At 33.2% G+C, this 18,719-nt stretch overlaps 1 protein-coding gene across 1 annotated transcript; it reads right to left on the bottom strand.

The window, feature by feature from the left end:
* Positions 1-3,524: 3,524 nt before the first annotated feature.
* Positions 3,525-17,794, bottom strand: LOC149804004 (mitochondrial substrate carrier family protein ucpB-like). Its single transcript, XM_089951471.1, has 5 exons — positions 17,642-17,794; positions 16,984-17,123; positions 13,133-13,338; positions 7,525-7,681; positions 3,525-3,802 (listed from the first exon to the last, which is right to left on the bottom strand). The coding sequence occupies exons 1-5, from the start codon at positions 17,767-17,769 to the stop codon at positions 3,621-3,623; spliced, it is 813 nt and encodes a 270-aa protein (XP_089807597.1). The 5' UTR covers positions 17,770-17,794; the 3' UTR covers positions 3,525-3,620.
* Positions 17,795-18,719: the final 925 nt, after the last annotated feature.

Here is an 18,719-nt window from a genome sequence, read left to right as displayed (position 1 = left end):
TACACTGGACCCTCACTATACTATACAGGAATCAATAAAAAGTGTACTTTGTTACAGTTAGAGGTTGCCCAATACTGGGTATAGTGCATTAAAAAAAAAAACAATACAAGTACCAAGATCCCTGACCATACCTATATTATATCAGGTACCATCTTAGACTGAAGTGCAAAACTTTAAACTAGGAGACCATAGAGGAACTTTTCATTCATCTGGACCCATGGAATGATCATTCTTTATATCATAATTTATCATAATATTTTCTCTAAAAGAATAAAACACCTCTTCCTGAGAGTAATGATAAATGGCAGTTGTCTGATGCATTATGCAGCTTACTGATATAGTGGTCCCTCTATATAGAACACTTCAGTATAACACAGTTCTTCAACAACACAGATATGGTCAAGGATATTCCATGTTTTAGATCAATGTAATTTTGATATGAAACCCGTTTCAGTAAAAGGCAACATCACTAATACAGTGATGCACTGTAATGTCACCCCATAACACATAGTTTGGGATGTACCTTGAAGTTAATTATTACATGAATGTGGACAATTTAGATATGTCCAAGTCCTACAATGTCAGATATTGACCTTATATATATATATATATATATATATATATATATATATATATATATATATATATATATATATACACCACTCCCTCAATAACTCATGCCCATATTGCTCACAACTTACAAATCTACTTATGACATGGCAAGCTTTGATACCACTTTTTTTTTTGAAAATGACAAAAGAATTTTATCAAGTGAAACTTTTGTTTAAATCGTGTATTTTAATTAGGTTTCAGCGTAATCATTATAAATGCAATATGCCCTCAAGTATTCAAACATGACAAATTTCAATCTACCATCACTACTATGTCTGCAGGTGTTTTTGAGAACCAAATTAACTGCCGACTGTTGTGATATCCAATTTGTGGACATATTTGTTGTTTTGTTACACTCAGTTAAAAACAGACCTGCTTTGTATTATTACAGAAAATATGCCTTATGTATCAAATGAAATAATGGGAATGGAATAAATAAAATGCATGCAAACCCTAAGTAGAGCTACTGGTAATGGTTTCAGGTCAGGTCAACTCATTTCAATTGACCAATAAAATACTGTTATCAAAATTATTTGTATAAGTAACAAGTCATTCATAAAATGTGATCAAAGATAGAAAGGTAACCAAGCCAAAGGAGCACATGGTGAATTTAAAGCTTTATTTGATAAATAGTTCATAATGGAGATGTGAGTTGCAAATTTTGCAGTGAACTATGATCAAGATCAAGTTACTTAATTGGCATTCAGAGATCTGCTTGAGGACAAGCAAAAATGTCAGTATTACTTGTGATGAAATCACGGCATCAATTCTTCACTAATGTAAGCATTACTTGTGATGAAATCATGGCATCAATACTTCACTATTGTCAGCATTACTTGTAATGAAATCATGGCATCAATACTTCACTAATTTTTTTCACAAAACAAATGACTACATTTTGAACAAAGGAATCTTGTTTTGTTGTCCAAAAATAAGTGACCTACTGTACAATCTCATGCAGGCACACATGTCCAAATACCAGTGACATACTGTAAAATTTCTTGCAGACACACATGTCCAAATATCAGTGACATACTGTACAATCTCTTGCAGGCAAAACATGTCCAAATATCAGTGACATACTGTACAATCTCTTGCAGGCACACATGTCCAAATATCAGTGACATACTGTACAATCTCTTGCAGGCACACGTGTCCAAATATCATCAGTGACATACTGTACAATCTCTTGCAGGCACACATGTACATGATGTGTTGAAACATCTTGGCATTGTCTTTTTCATGATCATTCTGAAATTGGGTATCATGAAAATAAAGGTACTTTATACCAAAAAGTGAACAACTTCATTAGAACAAGCAGGTTATTGACAATTATTCCCCACACATTTATAAAATAAGTACTCGGTCATTAAAAAGCACTGCTACCCCAACCTCTATGGTCATCTGATTGTCTAGCTGGGATGGCATCCCCTTCTTCACTTTTCATCGGTAACTCATAAACTAGCTTAGAGTGCAATCTATGACTCTGGACCCCACTGTGCATGAGATATCAAGGGAGAGGATATGTATATAAGTATATATGAATGATGAGGGAGTTGACATCATACTGTCCATAACAATCAGTGCTGTGCAGCTCTGTTCTGACCACTTAAAAATGAGGAAGTGGCTGCATTTTCAGGAATATCTTGTACAGTTAGTAACCCATACTGACACTGTTAGCAGACCATATTGACAATGTTAGCAGACCATACAGACACTGTTACAAAGTTTAAAGAGTCTAGTTACTTCATACATACTACATTTACTCTGACGCATTTTTCCATATCAAAGTAAATCCAGGCAAAATAAAATGGTTGCATTTTTCAGAGCTTAAGTAGGTAAAGTTATGGTGCATTTTCTTTAACGAAACGAATATGTATTTGATTCAACAGATTCATTTCAATAAAGAAACTCAGCTGTTAGATCAACCAAATTCAGCACTGTTCTTCAATCAACCAAATTCAGCACTGTTCTTCAATCAACCAAATTCAGCACTGTTCTTCAATCAACCAAATTCAGCACTGTTCTTCAATCAACTAAATTCAGCACTGTTCTTCAATCAACCAAATTCAGCACTGTTATTCAATCAACCAAATTCAGCACTGTTCTTCAATCAACCAAATTCAGCACTGTTATTCAATCAACCAAATTCAGCACTGCTATTCAATCAACCAAATTCAGCACTGTTCTTCAATCAACAAATTCAGCACTGTTCTTCAATAAACCAAATTCAGCACTGTTCTTCAATCAACTAAATTCAGCACTGTTCGTCAATCAACCAAATTCAGGACTGTTATTCAATCAACCAAATTCAGCACTGTTCTTCAATAAACCAAATTCCGCACTGTTCTTCAATAAACCAAATTCAGCACTGTTCTTCAATCAACCAAATTCAGGACTGTTCTTCAATAAACCAATTTCAGGACTTGCTCTTCAATAAACCAAATTCAGCACTGTTCTTCAATCAACCAAATTCAGCACTGTTCTTCAATAAACCAAATCCAGCACTGTTCTTCAATAAACCAAATTCAGCACTGTTCTTCAATCAACCAAATTCAGGACTGTTCTTCAATAAACCAAATTCAGGACTTGCTCTTCAATAAACCAAATTCAGCACTGTTCTTCAATCAACCAAATTCAGCACTGTTCTTCAATAAACCAAACTGGCAGTCAACAGTTTAAAAAATGCAACCTCTCGACAAGTTTGGAACAGAGCTAAATATCACTGATTTTTATGGCAGAATGAGATTGACAAACCACACCCCCATCATATATCAGGGTAGACATTGTAGGACAATTATATATATACATATATATATATATATATATATATATATATATATATATATATATATATATATATATATATATATATATATATAAACTAAAGTTCACCCTGTGCAAAATAAAAATATAAAATATGAAATCCCAGTCCAAGAAAAATCAAAAGAACAAGTCAGAACAGTTGAAAATCCTGCAATAAAAAAGACTTTGTCTCTTCCTTTCTCTTACACTGGTACTATGCCAGCTAATCTGCGCAGTTCTTCAAACAAAAAGAATGTGACAATTGTGTGTGGTCCTAGTCTCATCCAGTTGGGGATGAATCCTTTATATAACCCAAGCGGTCCCTCAGTCCTCAGTGTCTTCCAGAAACAGTCAAATGCTGAGCTGTACGGCTTGGTTATATGACCTGAAAATAAAATGCATAATTAGTCAAAATCCCCAAATTTTTAATTCTGTAAGAAAAAAACAATGTTTGCTATGTACTTGATCATCAACGTTTCTTTCCTTTAATATCTTCAAGCACTATGATTATGTAGTTTTAATCTATATACAAAGTTTCATCATCCAAAGATGCAAGCCATAGGTACTATCACTGATGTTCACAAAATTCTGTTACAGGCAAGACAAAAAAAGAGCCACATGCTGCAATATGACCTTGACCCAGAGGACAAAAAGTGAGAACAATAATTAATGAAATGTCTTTTTTCATAATAGGACATTCTAAATATATAAAATACAAAGGTTATGGAAAAATAAGCAAATGAAATACTTTAAACAAAACCTTCACATAGATCTATAATGACAATGACCTTAATCCCCAGGTCAATCATACAGATTTATAATGACAATGGCCTTAATCCCTAGGTCAATCATACAGATCTATAATGACAATGACCTTAATCCCCAGGTCAGTCATGCAGATCTATAATGACAATGATCTTAATCCCCAAGTCAGTCATACAGATCTATAATGACAATGACCTTAATTCCCAGGTCAATCATACAGATCTATAATGACAATGACCTTAATCCTCAGGTCAGTCATACAGATCTATAATGACAATGACCTTAATCCCCAGGTCAGTCATGCAGATCTATAATGACAATGATCTTAATCCCCAAGTCAGTCATACAGATCTATAATGACAATGATCTTAATCCCCAAGTCAGTCATACAGATCTATAATGACAATGACCTTAATCCCAAGGTCAGTCATGCAGATCTATAATGACAATGATCTTAATCCCCAAGTCAGTCATACAGATCTATAATGACAATGATCTTAATCCCCAGGTCAATCATACAGATCTATAATGACAATGACCTTAATCCCCAGGTCAGTCATACAGATCTATAATGACAATGACCTTAATCCCCAGGTCAGTCATACAGATCTATAATGACAATGACCTTAATCCCCAGGTCAATCATACAGATCTATAATGACAATGATCTTAATCCCCAGGTTAGTCATATACAGATCTATAATGACAATGACCTTAATCCCCAGGTCAGTCATACAGATCTATAATGACAATGACCTTAATCCCCAGGTCAATCATACAGATCTATAATGACAATGACCTTAATCCCCAGGTCAGTCATACAGATCTATAATGACAATGACCTTAATCCCAAGGTCAGTTATACAGATCTATAATGACAATGACCTTAATCCCCAGGTCAATCATACAGATCTATAATGACAATGATCTTAATCCCCAAGTCAGTCATACAGATCTATAATGACAATGATCTTAATCCCCAAGTCAATCATACAGATCTATAATGACAATGACCTTAATCCCCAGGTCAATCATACAGATCTATAATGACAATGACCTTAATCCCCGGGTTCAGTCATACAGATCTATAACAACAATGATCTTAATCCCCAGGTCAGTCATACAGATCTATAATGACAATGACCTTAATCCCCAGGTCAATTATACAGATCTATAATGACAGTTACCTTAATCCCCAGGTCAGTCATACAGATCTATAACGACAATGACCTTAATCCCCAGGTCAGTCACACAGACCTATAACGACAATGACCTAAATCTCCAGGTCAGTCACACAGATCTATAATGACAATGACCTTAATCCCCAGGTCAATTATACAGATCTATAGTGTATTATGATATTACATTATATTCTGATATTACAGTGTATTTTGATATTACAGTATATTTTGATATTACAGTATATTCTGATATTAGAGTGTATTATTTTGATATTACAGTGTATTATTTTGATATTACAGTGTATTATTTTGATATTAGTGTATTTTTATATTACAGTATATTTTCATATTACAGTATATTTTCATATTGGAGTATTATTTTGATATTAGAGTAGTCTGATATTAAAGTGTATTTTGATATTACTTTATATTCTGATATTAGTGTATTTTGATATTACAGTATATTTTGATATTACAGTGTATTATTTTGATATTAGAGTAGTCTGATATTACAGTGTATTATTTTGATATTACAGTGTATTATTTTGATATTACAGTGTATTTTGATATTACAGTGTATTATTTTGATATTATAGTATATTTTCATATTACAGTGTATTATTTTGATATTAGAGTAGTCTGATATTAGTGTATTTTGATATTACGGTATATTTTGATATTACATTATATTCTGATATTACATTGTATTATTTTGATATTAGAGTAGTCTGATATTAAAGTGTATTTTGATATTACATTATATTCTGATATTACAGTGTATTTTAATATTACATTATATTTTGATATTACATTATATTTTGATATTACAGTATATTTTGATATTACAGTGTATTTTGATATTACAGTATATTTTCATATTAGAGTATTATTTTGATATTAGAGTAGTCTGATATTACAGTGTATTCTGATATTACAGTGTATTTTCATATTACAGTATATTTTGATATTACAGTGTATTATTTTGATATTAGAGTAGTCTGATATTAAAGTGTATTTTAATATTACATTTTATTTTGATATTACAGTGTATTTTGATATTACAGTGTATTTTGATATTACAGTATATTTTGATATTACATTATATTCTGATATTACATTATATTCTGATATTACAGTGTATTGTTTTGATATTAGAGTAGTCTGATATTAAAGTGTATTTTGATATTACAGTGTACTGTTTTGATATTAGAGTAGTCTGATATTAAGTTGTAATATGATATTACATTATATTCTGATATTACAGTGTATTTTGATATTAGTATATTTTGATATTACAGTGTATTTTGATATTACAGTATATTTTGATATTACAGTGTATTGTTTTGATATTAGAGTAGTCTGATATTAACGTGTATTATGATATTACATTATATTCTGATATTACAGTATATTTTGATATTACAGTATATTTTTTGATATTACAGTGTATTATTTTGATATTACAGTATATTTTCATATGACAGTATATTTTCATATTACAGTGTATTTTCATATGACAGTATATTTTCATATTACAGTATATTTTGATATCTTGTTATTACAGTATATTTTGATATTACATTGTATTATTTTGATATCAGAGTAGTCTGATATTACAGTATATTTTGATATTAGTGTATTCTGATAGTGTATTCTGATATTACAGTAAATTCTGATATTACAGTGCATTTTGATATTAGTTTATTCTGTTATTACAGTGTAATTGTTGTGTATTCTGATATCACAGTGTATTCTAATATTAGTGTATTCTGATATTTGTGTATCATAATAATACAGTGTATTTTGATATTGGTGTATTCTGATATTAGTGTAAATTTTTGTGTACTTTGATATTACAGTTTATTCTAATATTAGTGTATTTTGATATTAATGTATTTTTATATTATGGTGTATTGTAATATTACAGTGTATTTTGATATTTGTGTATTCTAATATTACAGTGTATTTTGATATTTATGTATTCTGATATTACATTGTATTTTTATATTATGGTGCATTGTAATATTACATTGTATTTTTATATTATGGTGTATTCTGATATTGCTGTGTATTCTGATATTACAGTTTAAAATATAGTGTGTTTTGATTTTGCACTGAATGCAGCACTACATTTCCTCATAAAAAGAAAAGTTCTACTTACACTGGTTCATTACTCTAGTTTTTACCACATCTACAGGTGACGTTGACAGAGCAGCAACAAACCCTGCTATCATAGAAGCAGTTATATGAAGCAGACCTCCTTCTACCATTAACCCAGCATTTAGAATTAGGTGCTTGGTATGGTCATAGGCTGGAATCTGAAAATTATAAAATCAAAGAATTAAAAACCTTTCATAGCAATATACATGTTGATAAATAATGGACCACACATAAATAAAAATAGCAACCAAAAGTGGCCTGAAACAATTTAATTAATAAAACCTATGTCAACTTGTCATTATGCAGATCTTACAGGCATATGCATATATGAAGGTTCATGATATGGTAATCTTTGGAATTTCCAGCTTACTTACTTTTAGTGACCAATCAGATAATGCCATGCATTTTGTGGTAGGGAGAGTTATCATTAGAAATGTCATGTTCTAAATGAAATTAATGACTTTCATAAATGAGAAAGCTCTAATCTGATTGGTGAATCATAAGTTCAACATAATATAACCTTGTATCTGTGTCCATCATATCTCCAATCAGATTTTGGCTTGAGTCAGGATATGTTTTTTATAATATGTGATATCACATTACTTCCACAATGTCTGTTTGAAATGTTATAAATTTACTATCTTTCTGAATTTTTAAAGCAAAGAATAACAATTTAACTTCAAAATTCTATGAAAAATGGGGTATATCAATTAAAATCTTTCCTCATAACAATAATGAAACCAATTAGGAACTGAATCAACATAAATTATTAGAAATGCTGCCTTCTCTATTAATTGTATCCACTCTACACAAATTAAAAAGAAAGTAATAAATATAGCTATTCCTTATATATTTTCTTCCTGGCTCATTACCTTCCTATCTTCTTCATTTTTGCATTTATTTTTTGTTCTTGTTGCTGTGTTTTTCAAACCTCAGACAATAACTGACTGAGACATATTCTGATAAATCACAATAGATTTACAAAATATAAAACGTATACTGTAGAAGTGAATAAATAAATATATTAAGTTACTAAATAAAAAATTTCCACATTTCAAACATAACAACCACTATGCACCAAATACATGAATGCTGATAACAAGTACTGTGTCAAACTTGAACAATATGATAACCTATCAAAGTTATCGAAATTGTTGAACTTGGTGCTCAACATAAAGGGAGGCGGGAGAGGGGGTTAGAGTTTATCATGCCCTTAAGTGCACTTGCCATCTTCATTACTGATAAAGAGCTGCTTGACATCAATCTAGCTGACAAGCATTTCTTTTTGTTTCAGTTGATAGTACTATTATAGCAGGCTTGACATCAATCTAGCTGACAAGCATTTCTTTTGTTTCAGTTGGTAGTACTATTATAGCAGGTTTGAAATCAATCTAGCTGACAAGCATTTCTATTTCAGTGGGTAGTACTATTATAGCAGGCTTGACTTCAATCTAGCTGACAAGCATTTGTTTTGTTTCAGTGGGTAGTACTATTATAGCAAGCTTGACTTCAATCTAGCTGACAAGCATTTCTTTTTGTTTCAGTTGGTAGTACTATTACAGCAAGCTTGACATCAATCTAGCTGACAAGCATTTCTTTTTGTTTCAGTTGTTAGTACTATTATAGCAGGCATTTTTCATCAATTTAAATTTTTGTTCCAAAATGGGACCATAATTCTGGTAAGTTATAATTTAGTAATGATCAGGGCCGGCAACAGACCTGGCCAGACTATCTGGTGCCCTAGGCAAGGTTAGATTCTGGCGCACCCCCCATCCCCCGGAAATTATCAATTACAAAATTTGTAAACAATATATTTCTTTTAAAAATGTGCCCCGTGAAATCAGTGCCCTAGGCGGCTGCCTAGTTTGCCTATATGGTAGCGCCGGCCCTGGTAATTATGGATTTATACAGATTTATGTTTGTCTGGTGGTATGCACCAGTCAGTTATGTATATCCAATATGTGACAATTACAATATCACCTATTTTCTGCAATATGTTTTACAAGAATCCACCCTACTATGATGTCCTTAAGCATGTCTGTGGAGTTTTCATTTCACATATTGTGCCAAGTGCATTTTGCCTTTCCAATTTATATAATATTTAACGTCAACATAACAAAACTTCCATTTGCAAAACAGCATTTCAGGGCAGCAATAGCTGCCTAATCTACCGTGTCATTATCCTTATTCCACTGTCACTAGGCAACCAATGGTACTGTATATGTTTTTTACATTGTATAAGCAAATAATCTATGGTGTCAAAGGGGTAGGTACTGCACAAGTCAATTTAAGCACCTAATCAGATCCTGATGAAAGTTGTATAGATAAAAAAATGCCCCTCTCCCTTCCTTAAATATGATTTGATTTTTATCCAGGACTGCTTTAATAAAGGAAATTCACAATTAAATAGCCATGGTTTTTTATCCATTGTGGTACCTATATTAATTGTGCAAATTTTAGATTTGTTGGCTAAAAAGTGTCTATCAAGCATACTGGTGAAAAATATATACTTGTATCCAAAATTGTGCATTTGTAAGCAACAAGCGTAACAGTCACTGATAAGACTTAAACATTTTCATCTAATATGTTTCGTGCATTTATATGTTCAGCACTGACTTGCTGTCAAACTCTTGCCAGAATTGCCAATAAAAAGGCAATTTATGTATTACTTGATATATAAAATAATTATTCAAACAAAATGCAATGCACACATGCTTTGTACATTAATAATAGCGGAATGTTGATGCTGAAGAGTTTGTTAGAATTCAAGACAGTGAATTCATGCAAAAGTAGAATATAGTTTACAAAATAAATTAAAACAATAAATAATATTTATAGTCATATAGTTTGGAAAAGATACACTAATATTTCTTCTGTCATTATTCCCTCCACCAGAAAATAAATTGTGTTTCCTATTGCACTGCTTTTAAATTAGGGTAGGTAGGTATTTTTATTTATTTTTAACCCTGGGATGAAAAAAGTGCTAGGGTCGGCAACAAAAAACAGGGATGGTCATCTTACTGGGAACACATTATTTCGCCTTACTGTTTAGACACACATACACACCCAGTAAAATAATACCATAAGCTGCTTGTAGTCGTTGTTGTTGCAGGTCAACTTCCCTCATGCACTTCATCTATGTTTATCTACCCTCATTCCAATATTTATAAAGTCTCCAATCAGAAAAGGACAAAAAATCAATAAATGACAGGGAACTTTTGAAAGTTAGTTATTTTTCAAAGAAAAGATAAGAATAAAAAAGGCATTTTTGTGATATTTTGTACTTGAATTGTTTGACCCACATGGTGAGGGACATAAGGTGTAGGCTAAGAACAGAGTTTGTCTTCATTTTCCTTTTCATGAAAGAGGAATGCAAAAAAACACATTTAAAATTTGCATATGTTTCATGAATTAAAAAATGTTTTCTGGCAAAAAATAAAACCAATCAACTGTACTGGAAGTTTTTGAGGCAAAATTGTGTTTATTGATAAACATAGACCCATTTACTAAGGAACAAAATTAAATGTTTATTTCACAATGTTTCACTTTACACAATGTTTCACTTTACTCTATGTATATATATTACAGTGGACACATAGTCATTGTGGTAAATGTCAGAACCATTTTATGCATTCACTGTAGCAGAAACATCAGTTAATATAATTAATAATTAATTAATCTTTTAATTAATAGTTAATACTTGACCATTAAAGAGATGCAAGGTACCAACAAATCCTGATTGACTTAAATTTCCTTGTTTTTCACAAGGCTACATGTGACAACCACAATGATATTCTAGTAAAAGGGTTATTCACACTAACCTTTTATATTCTGTAAAACGAGGAAACTGGTTGTCGCATATGAACCATCTTAATTACTTTTATAAATATCTCCAATTGTAGCACAAAATAGCTATTTTATAGACAAACTGATATTATGTGCTTGCACCTATGATGTAAATTGCAATTTTAAGTTTTTCAAATGCTGATAAATTTTTAGCTATGGTTTTATCAGATCAACTACTTTTTGGAAAATGTTTGAATTTTTGGGCCTTATTGTACCTGTCCCCTTTAATTAAATTTTAACCAAGTTCCCTGCTGGGCTTTGACAAAATGAGACCTGGACTCTCAATCTTTCAAAATTAAGAGGTCAAGAAAAGAAACTAAGGTTCAAGATGAGAAATGAGGAAGTTCATTTGTGGGTAGAGAAACATTAAATCTAATTAAATGAATTATGTTTTAAAAACATGTTTACATATAGCTTAAAACAATGGGTTATTTGGGTACTACATTATACTGAAGCTGATAAAACATTGGAAATGAAGTTCGTTTAGTCTTAGTGAGACATATGCACAGACGTGAAATATTCTGGATTTAGTCTTAGTGAGGCATACGCACAGATGTGAAATATTCTGGATTTAGTCTTAGTGAGGCATACGCACAGATGTGAAATATTCTGGATTTAGTCTTAGTGAGGCATATGCACAGATGTGAAATATTCTGGATTTAGTCTTAGTGAGGCATATGCACAGATGTGAAATATTCTGGATTTAGTCTTAGTGAGGCATATGCACAGATGTGAAATATTCTGGCTTAAAAAGCAATTTTGGATCAATGCAGATCAAGACTTGTACCATACAGAAAATGAAAACTATATCCAGCAAATCATAAACCATCAGATTTATCTACACTTTTTCTATTTTTGTCCCCCACCAACCCACATTCATAAGGGCTGAATCAAAAAGACCTCTGTCATCATCTAATCTCCCAGCTAAAACATTATCATACATATATACCATGAAGATGGGACAACAACTCACCTTCACCACTACTGGTGTGCATGTACCTTCCCACTCAAATCTAGAAAACTATTCACCTTCACCACTACTGGTGTGCGTGCACCTTCCCACTAAAATCTAGAAAACTATTCACCTTCACCACTTCTGGTGTGCATGCACCTTCCCACTCAAATCTAGAAAACTATTCACCTTCACCATTTCTGGTGTACATGCACCTACCTAATAAAGCCTGGACAAACTATCATGTGCACATCCATCATGCATGATGCATTGATACCACAATACCTATACCCACAATACATATACCACAATACCAATACCTATACCTACAACACTTATACCACAATACCTATACCTACAATACCTATACCACAATGCCTATACCACAATAACTATACTTACAATACCTATACCACAATACCTATACCTACAACACTTATACTACAATACCTATACCACAATGCCTATACCACAATACCTATATTTACAATATCTATACCTACAATACCTATACCACAATACCTATTTTTGTCCTCGGGCTAATGCCTATTATTCATCCCAATGAAAGATCAAACAGAAGGTCAAGCTATAATCATAATTTAATTGAAGATGTAAAAGAACCAACTTATATGGAGTTTAAATGTTTCTCTGACTGGCTTTGCCTTTGCATTTTCTATTTTTCCCAGTAAACTATGTACAATTATTGTTTTACACCTGGATTTTTTTTGGCAGCATTCATAGGATTATCTTGTATATATAAAGACATGTATAATTAAAAAGTGTCCATTATGAAACATTTCACAGCAGATACCTGTGTGGCAGTCAATATGGCTGCTCTCTTGACTGTTGGGCCCACACCAACATAAAGGGCTCGTACTCCCCCCATCATGTAAATTTCCTTGAAGGCAGCAAACGTGCTACGGTATTTTGCTATCTCCCCTTCTTTTGGCTTTCCCTGTGCCTGCATTCTGACCTTCACAAGGTCAGTTGGTGTGGCTACTGAACTTCCAATAGCACCTGTAGTAGAATAATCCATTATGAGTGAACGAAATAGCACCTGTATTAGAATAATGCATTATGGGTTAAAAAATTTATGGAAAATGATACATGTCCTGGTCATTGTGTTGTGTCTTAGGATTTTATATAAGGTTCTGAAGTAAACTAAACTGATTCATTCCTATCTTAACATTAGTCTTTGTGGATTCTATTTTAGTTTTGTAAAGCTATAATTTGAGAGGAATTATTTATTGAAATTATTCATTGGATTTACAAAGTGATCATTGATATTTTGAACTAAAACACAATACTGGGGTTATTGTAATTCATTCAAAGATTTTCTGGATTATATCACTGTTATACAGCAAGACTGACGGTATGTCAGCACATTCAATATTACTGGTACATCAGTACATTGAAGATTGGAATTCTTTCGGAACACCACTGAAATTCATTCAGAACACTGTACTTTTGGACTTGTAATGGAACTTTCAGGATTATTTGGGATTTAATTCACAATACTGTAAAATCCTCTCAAAGTTTCATTTTATAACTCAAGAGAATTAAATTATTTGTTGAATTTTATGAAACTTGTTGGTTTTGCATTTTCTGTTATTTAGTTTTTAAGACCACAGTGTTGAAACAGTCTGAAGAAAAAAAATCTTTTAGCACTGATCAGTGTTTCTATCCAACCCCTGATGGAGATACAATGATCTCAAAATGTGCAAAAATCAGGTTGGTACTCCCATTTTATTTAACAAATGCTGTATAGGTAACACTAGGACTACTGACAGGGTTCTCAGTGATAAAATCCTGAGGGAAAATAAAAACAACTATGATCATAATGCATTTATACCACTCCTACATATACGACTTGACATATCAAAGCTTAATGTCATGCGCTTTATGAGTACATCTGGTGTGTGAACCATGACTAGCGTACAAATAGCATGTAGAGGAAAAAAAAAATCAAAGTTGGGATCTCCTTAATTATAGACTGGCACTCTATGCAAGCCAAGGCAACCAAGCCATTTGTGCTACAAACATGCATGTACATGTATCAATGTGACATTCTAATCTGGTGGTGAAGTGATAATAAGATTTTCAAGTCGGTGGCCATATTGGACATCAGATCAGCACCACTATCAATTAAGACAAAGTAAACAAAAACTCATACATGTAACCCTCCTGGCTGGGAGGGTTTTCCACCAGTCCCTCAAATCTCATACATGTAACCATTCTGGCTGGGAGGGTTTTCCACCAGTCCCTCAGATCTCATTGAAATCTCCAGCATTTGCAAAATTATTATTAAAATATTTTATTTTTTACCTTGCTTCCAGTGTAGTATATTTACAGTAATATTGCCCATCTTATCACGTGACTGCAAAATGACTTAAGCGGAGCAACATAAAACAACATCGCTCTGATTCCGTCAGCAGGGTTGATTGGTCTGAAGTTTGTTAACATGGATTATACTATGTGTGATCAGAAGTAATTCCAAAAGGATTAAAGACATTAACTGATTATAATTCCAATTTTTATAAATTGACTGCGTTTACTATGTTCTGATTGGATGTAAACGGTCACGTGATACCGATCTTTATTACACATCGATAAATTCTGCTTTAGGTTCCCTGTTACCAGATCATTTCATGTGAAGTTTTATCAATATCAATGCCTTACACCCTTAATAAGCTCCCACCCACCCACTCCTGTGATTTCCGATCAAAAATGGCAATCCACAGCTTCAAATCAACCATTAGAAGTTAAAACAATGTAATTGCACAGACCTTCCTGCATTCCAACACTCATCCCTTTTGCTGAAGAAGGCATATGGCAGGCTTTAGAAGCTAATCTTCGGAAAATATTGTGTTTTACCTCGACAACATGTTACAGCAGCAGGTATTAACGGTCAGGGTCATATATCAACCAATGGATGTCACTAAAAATGGACACGATTTTGCTTTTGAAAGATTGAAATGTGTTGCTGTTGTTGTTGTTTTTGTAGGGTTTAACGCCATTTTTCAGCACACGATAGGCTATACATGGCGGCCAGCTACATGGCTACTGACAAGCTTTCTCACATACCCACATTGGCTGAATCTGAGACTCAAACCCACGTAGACAGAGGTGAGATGGCAGTGATCCGTAACGGAGAGCACGTTAGACCACTCGGCCACTCAGGGCCCCCAAACAAAATGTGTAGAAAGTAACAAAGAAGTTGCTATGACAACACATGCCATACGCAAGCGTAATTTCAACAACAAAAAAAGGAATATTCCTAGTTTAACCGTAACAACCAGAATTTGTGATATGAAGATTTTCAAGATGGCTATAGTAGTGACTACATTGTAGATCTGATGAACACAGAGAAAAACCCATGTTGATATAGCCATGCATTCTGAAGTAGCAACAAGATTTTTCAAGATAGCTGCAGTGGTAGCCATCTGGATTCTGAGCACACCATTATCATTTAGAACCAACCGGACCTAGTTTAGGAGGAGTGGCGGTAACAAGTTCGAGTGGCAGCAACAAAGTTGGAGTGACATAACAAGTTGGAGTGGTGGTGACAAAGTTGTGCTGATGCACAGATGTTGAACATCAGACAGCAGATGATAGATGACTTATTACAGACAACTGGTGATCTTACAAGTTTTTCTGGTCTACAACCAGTAGAGCGACACAAAATATCTTAGCTCATATTTCATGTTTTTATTTGACTCTAAAAGCAATGTATACATGACAGAATAAGTATTAGCAACAATTGTGTGACTCTGTCCACTTAAATTCTGAATCAATTTCGGTTAAAGCAATATTTTTATTCTTTTATTTTAACCAGTACTATTTCATAATTAGAAAACAACAGCTTTAATTTTCTTAATTAATTCAGGTCATGGTACTTTGAATGCATAACATTTAGGAAGAATCCCATCATGCATTTCAGTGAAATCAGCAACTATTAACTCTCTGTTAACTGATTAAAATAGTGACCAATATTCTGTAAAGGTCAATGATACTTTGATAAATCACCAGTGCTATTCCTCAGCTTTATGGTCAACAATCCTATGGGTACTGGTTAACCAATGATGTAGTACAATGCAAGCATACACAAGTGCTATTCCTCAGCTTTATGGTCAACAATCCTATGGGTACTGGTTAACCAATGATGTAGTACGATGCAAGCATACACAAGTGAGCAAGGGACATCAAACATAGTAGCAGCTCAATAATATTCATGAAGGATAAGTGAGTGCTAATTATATTACCCAATGCGATATGAAGACAGAAATAGATAACCAATGAAATACATGGACAACTTGAAACATAGAAATAGATAACCAATGAAATACATAAGCAACTTGAAACACAGAAATAGGTAACCAATGAAATACATGGGCAACTTGAAACAGAAAGGGCCCAATCAAAAAACCTGAAGTACACCAGGGGGTCAAACTTTCATGACTATTAGCAATGACCCAATAAGAGAGAGTTAAAGTCTCCAGTGACACAATAAAAAATAATTTGATTTTTCTATTTTCAATTTTAAAAGTTTCACAAAGGTCATTTTGTATTTAACTTTTACCATGGATAAAAAGTTCACCCTAGTGGTCATATAAGCAGATTCTTATAAACTATTTGAGTTGGTAAAACTTGATGAAAGTTTACCTGAAATGGCTCCAGCGCAAATTTTCTTCCAGAGAGGGGTGTGTGCAGGATCTGTTGCCCCCATAAATCTCTTTAGGGGTTCATAGGCCCCTAATCGAATCGTACTGTAGATGCCCTCTCTTATCAAAGAAGGAATCACTCTTTCAGGGTGGAAAAACAAAAGGTATTAAGATAACTAATGGTAAGGCACATCATGACAATAACAAAATACATCATGATAATGGCAATGTACATCATGCTAATGGCAATGTACATCATGATAATGGCAATGTACATCATTATTATGGCATGTTACATTATGATAATAACAAGGTACATGATAATGGCAAGGTACATCATGATAATGGCAAGGTACATCATGATAATGGCAAGGTACACCATGATAATGACAAGATACATCATGATAATGGCAATGTACATCATGATAATGGCAAGGTACATCATGATAATGACAAGATACATCATGATAATAACAAAATACATCATGATAATGGCAAGATACATCATGATAATCATATCAGAAATGAGTGATAACCAAGTTTGACTGTACTTTGGCATTTGTCTAACCTGCCTAAAGCAAAATAAAACAAATAATTAGCGTAAGAAATGTACCAGCATTACCTGTAATGGTGAAGACATTTGAAAACTGGATACCCACCCCTTGTACAATCCAAAGAATCCCTCATCTCTAATGATAGTGCTGCAGCCCTTGATCCAGCCATCATAGTAACGATTCTTCAAGTGACTGAGCCCATTCTGCTCTGCTAGCTCACTTTCAAGTTGCATCCGAGTCTTCACGACATCAATAGGATTTGTTACTGTAATAAGAATTGAATCAATTTAAGATGTCTTCTTGTTTGTGATGGTTTCTGGTTTATGAGTTAATTTTCTTGGAATTTAATCCTCAAACTGTATGATAACATTAAAATGTGTGATACATTGGTTGTATGCTTTTCAATGGCACTTTCAACAATTGATTTGTCTGTATCATGCTGAGAAAATGGGAGCTAAACATCTTTTCCAAGCACACTGTAAGGCAACCAACCCTAACTGACCTGGATGGGTATTGAACCTGTAACCCTTGGATTACAAGTCAGATGCTCTACCAATATATGAATGATTAGAAAGCACATTTTTAAATATATTATGTTTCTATAAGAATACAACCACATTAAATTTTGGGATAAAAGCCTACTACCTCCTGAATCCAGCCCTACTAAAAATAACAAAATTCATCTTTTCTGTCTATCTCATAAGGATAAAGGGCAATCTGTTACATCCCCTTTCCACCACCACAAATGAGGTCGCTTGCAAGGCGATGTGGTTAAGAGAGTCTTCATGTAGTGCAATAGGATAATTCTTGGAAAAACATAATTTGCATAAAGATTTACTTCTCCTTCAAATATGTTCACCAATTACATTAAGGTTAGGGGCCCTGAGTGGCCTAAAGCGCTCTCCGTTATCTCACCTCTGTCTGCATGGGTTTGAGTCTCAGACACAACCAATATGGATATGTGAGAAAGCTTGCCAGTAGCTTCTCATGGATCGGTGGTTCTTTCCAGGGGTTTTCCTGGGTTCTTCCTCCACCATTAATACTGGCCACCATGGACAATAATAATAATAATAATAATAATAATAATAATAATAATGACCTTATTTAAAGAGGGTAACACAATTAGCTAAGAACTAATCTACCTTGAGGCCCTCATACAAAGGAATTTATTTATTTTAGCTGC

Source organism: Sinohyriopsis cumingii, chromosome 3, assembly GCF_028554795.1.
Source record: "Sinohyriopsis cumingii isolate HCF-2022 chromosome 3, ASM2855479v2, whole genome shotgun sequence".
Lineage (NCBI taxonomy): Eukaryota > Metazoa > Mollusca > Bivalvia > Unionida > Unionidae > Sinohyriopsis > Sinohyriopsis cumingii.
Note: the sequence above shows the minus strand (reverse complement) of the source record. Positions and strands in the feature narration are given on the sequence as shown.

Coding starts and splice junctions, on each gene's coding strand:
- LOC149804004 (XM_089951471.1), bottom strand. CDS start 17,769: ATGCAACTTGAAAGTGAGCTAGCAGAGCAGAATGGGCTCAGTCACTTG. Junction 7,682..13,132: donor CCATATTGACTGCCACACAG/GTATCTGCTGTG, acceptor TATAATTTTCAG/ATTCCAGCCTATGACCATAC. Junction 3,803..7,524: donor AACTAGAGTAATGAACCAGT/GTAAGTAGAACT, acceptor TTTTATTTTCAG/GTCATATAACCAAGCCGTAC.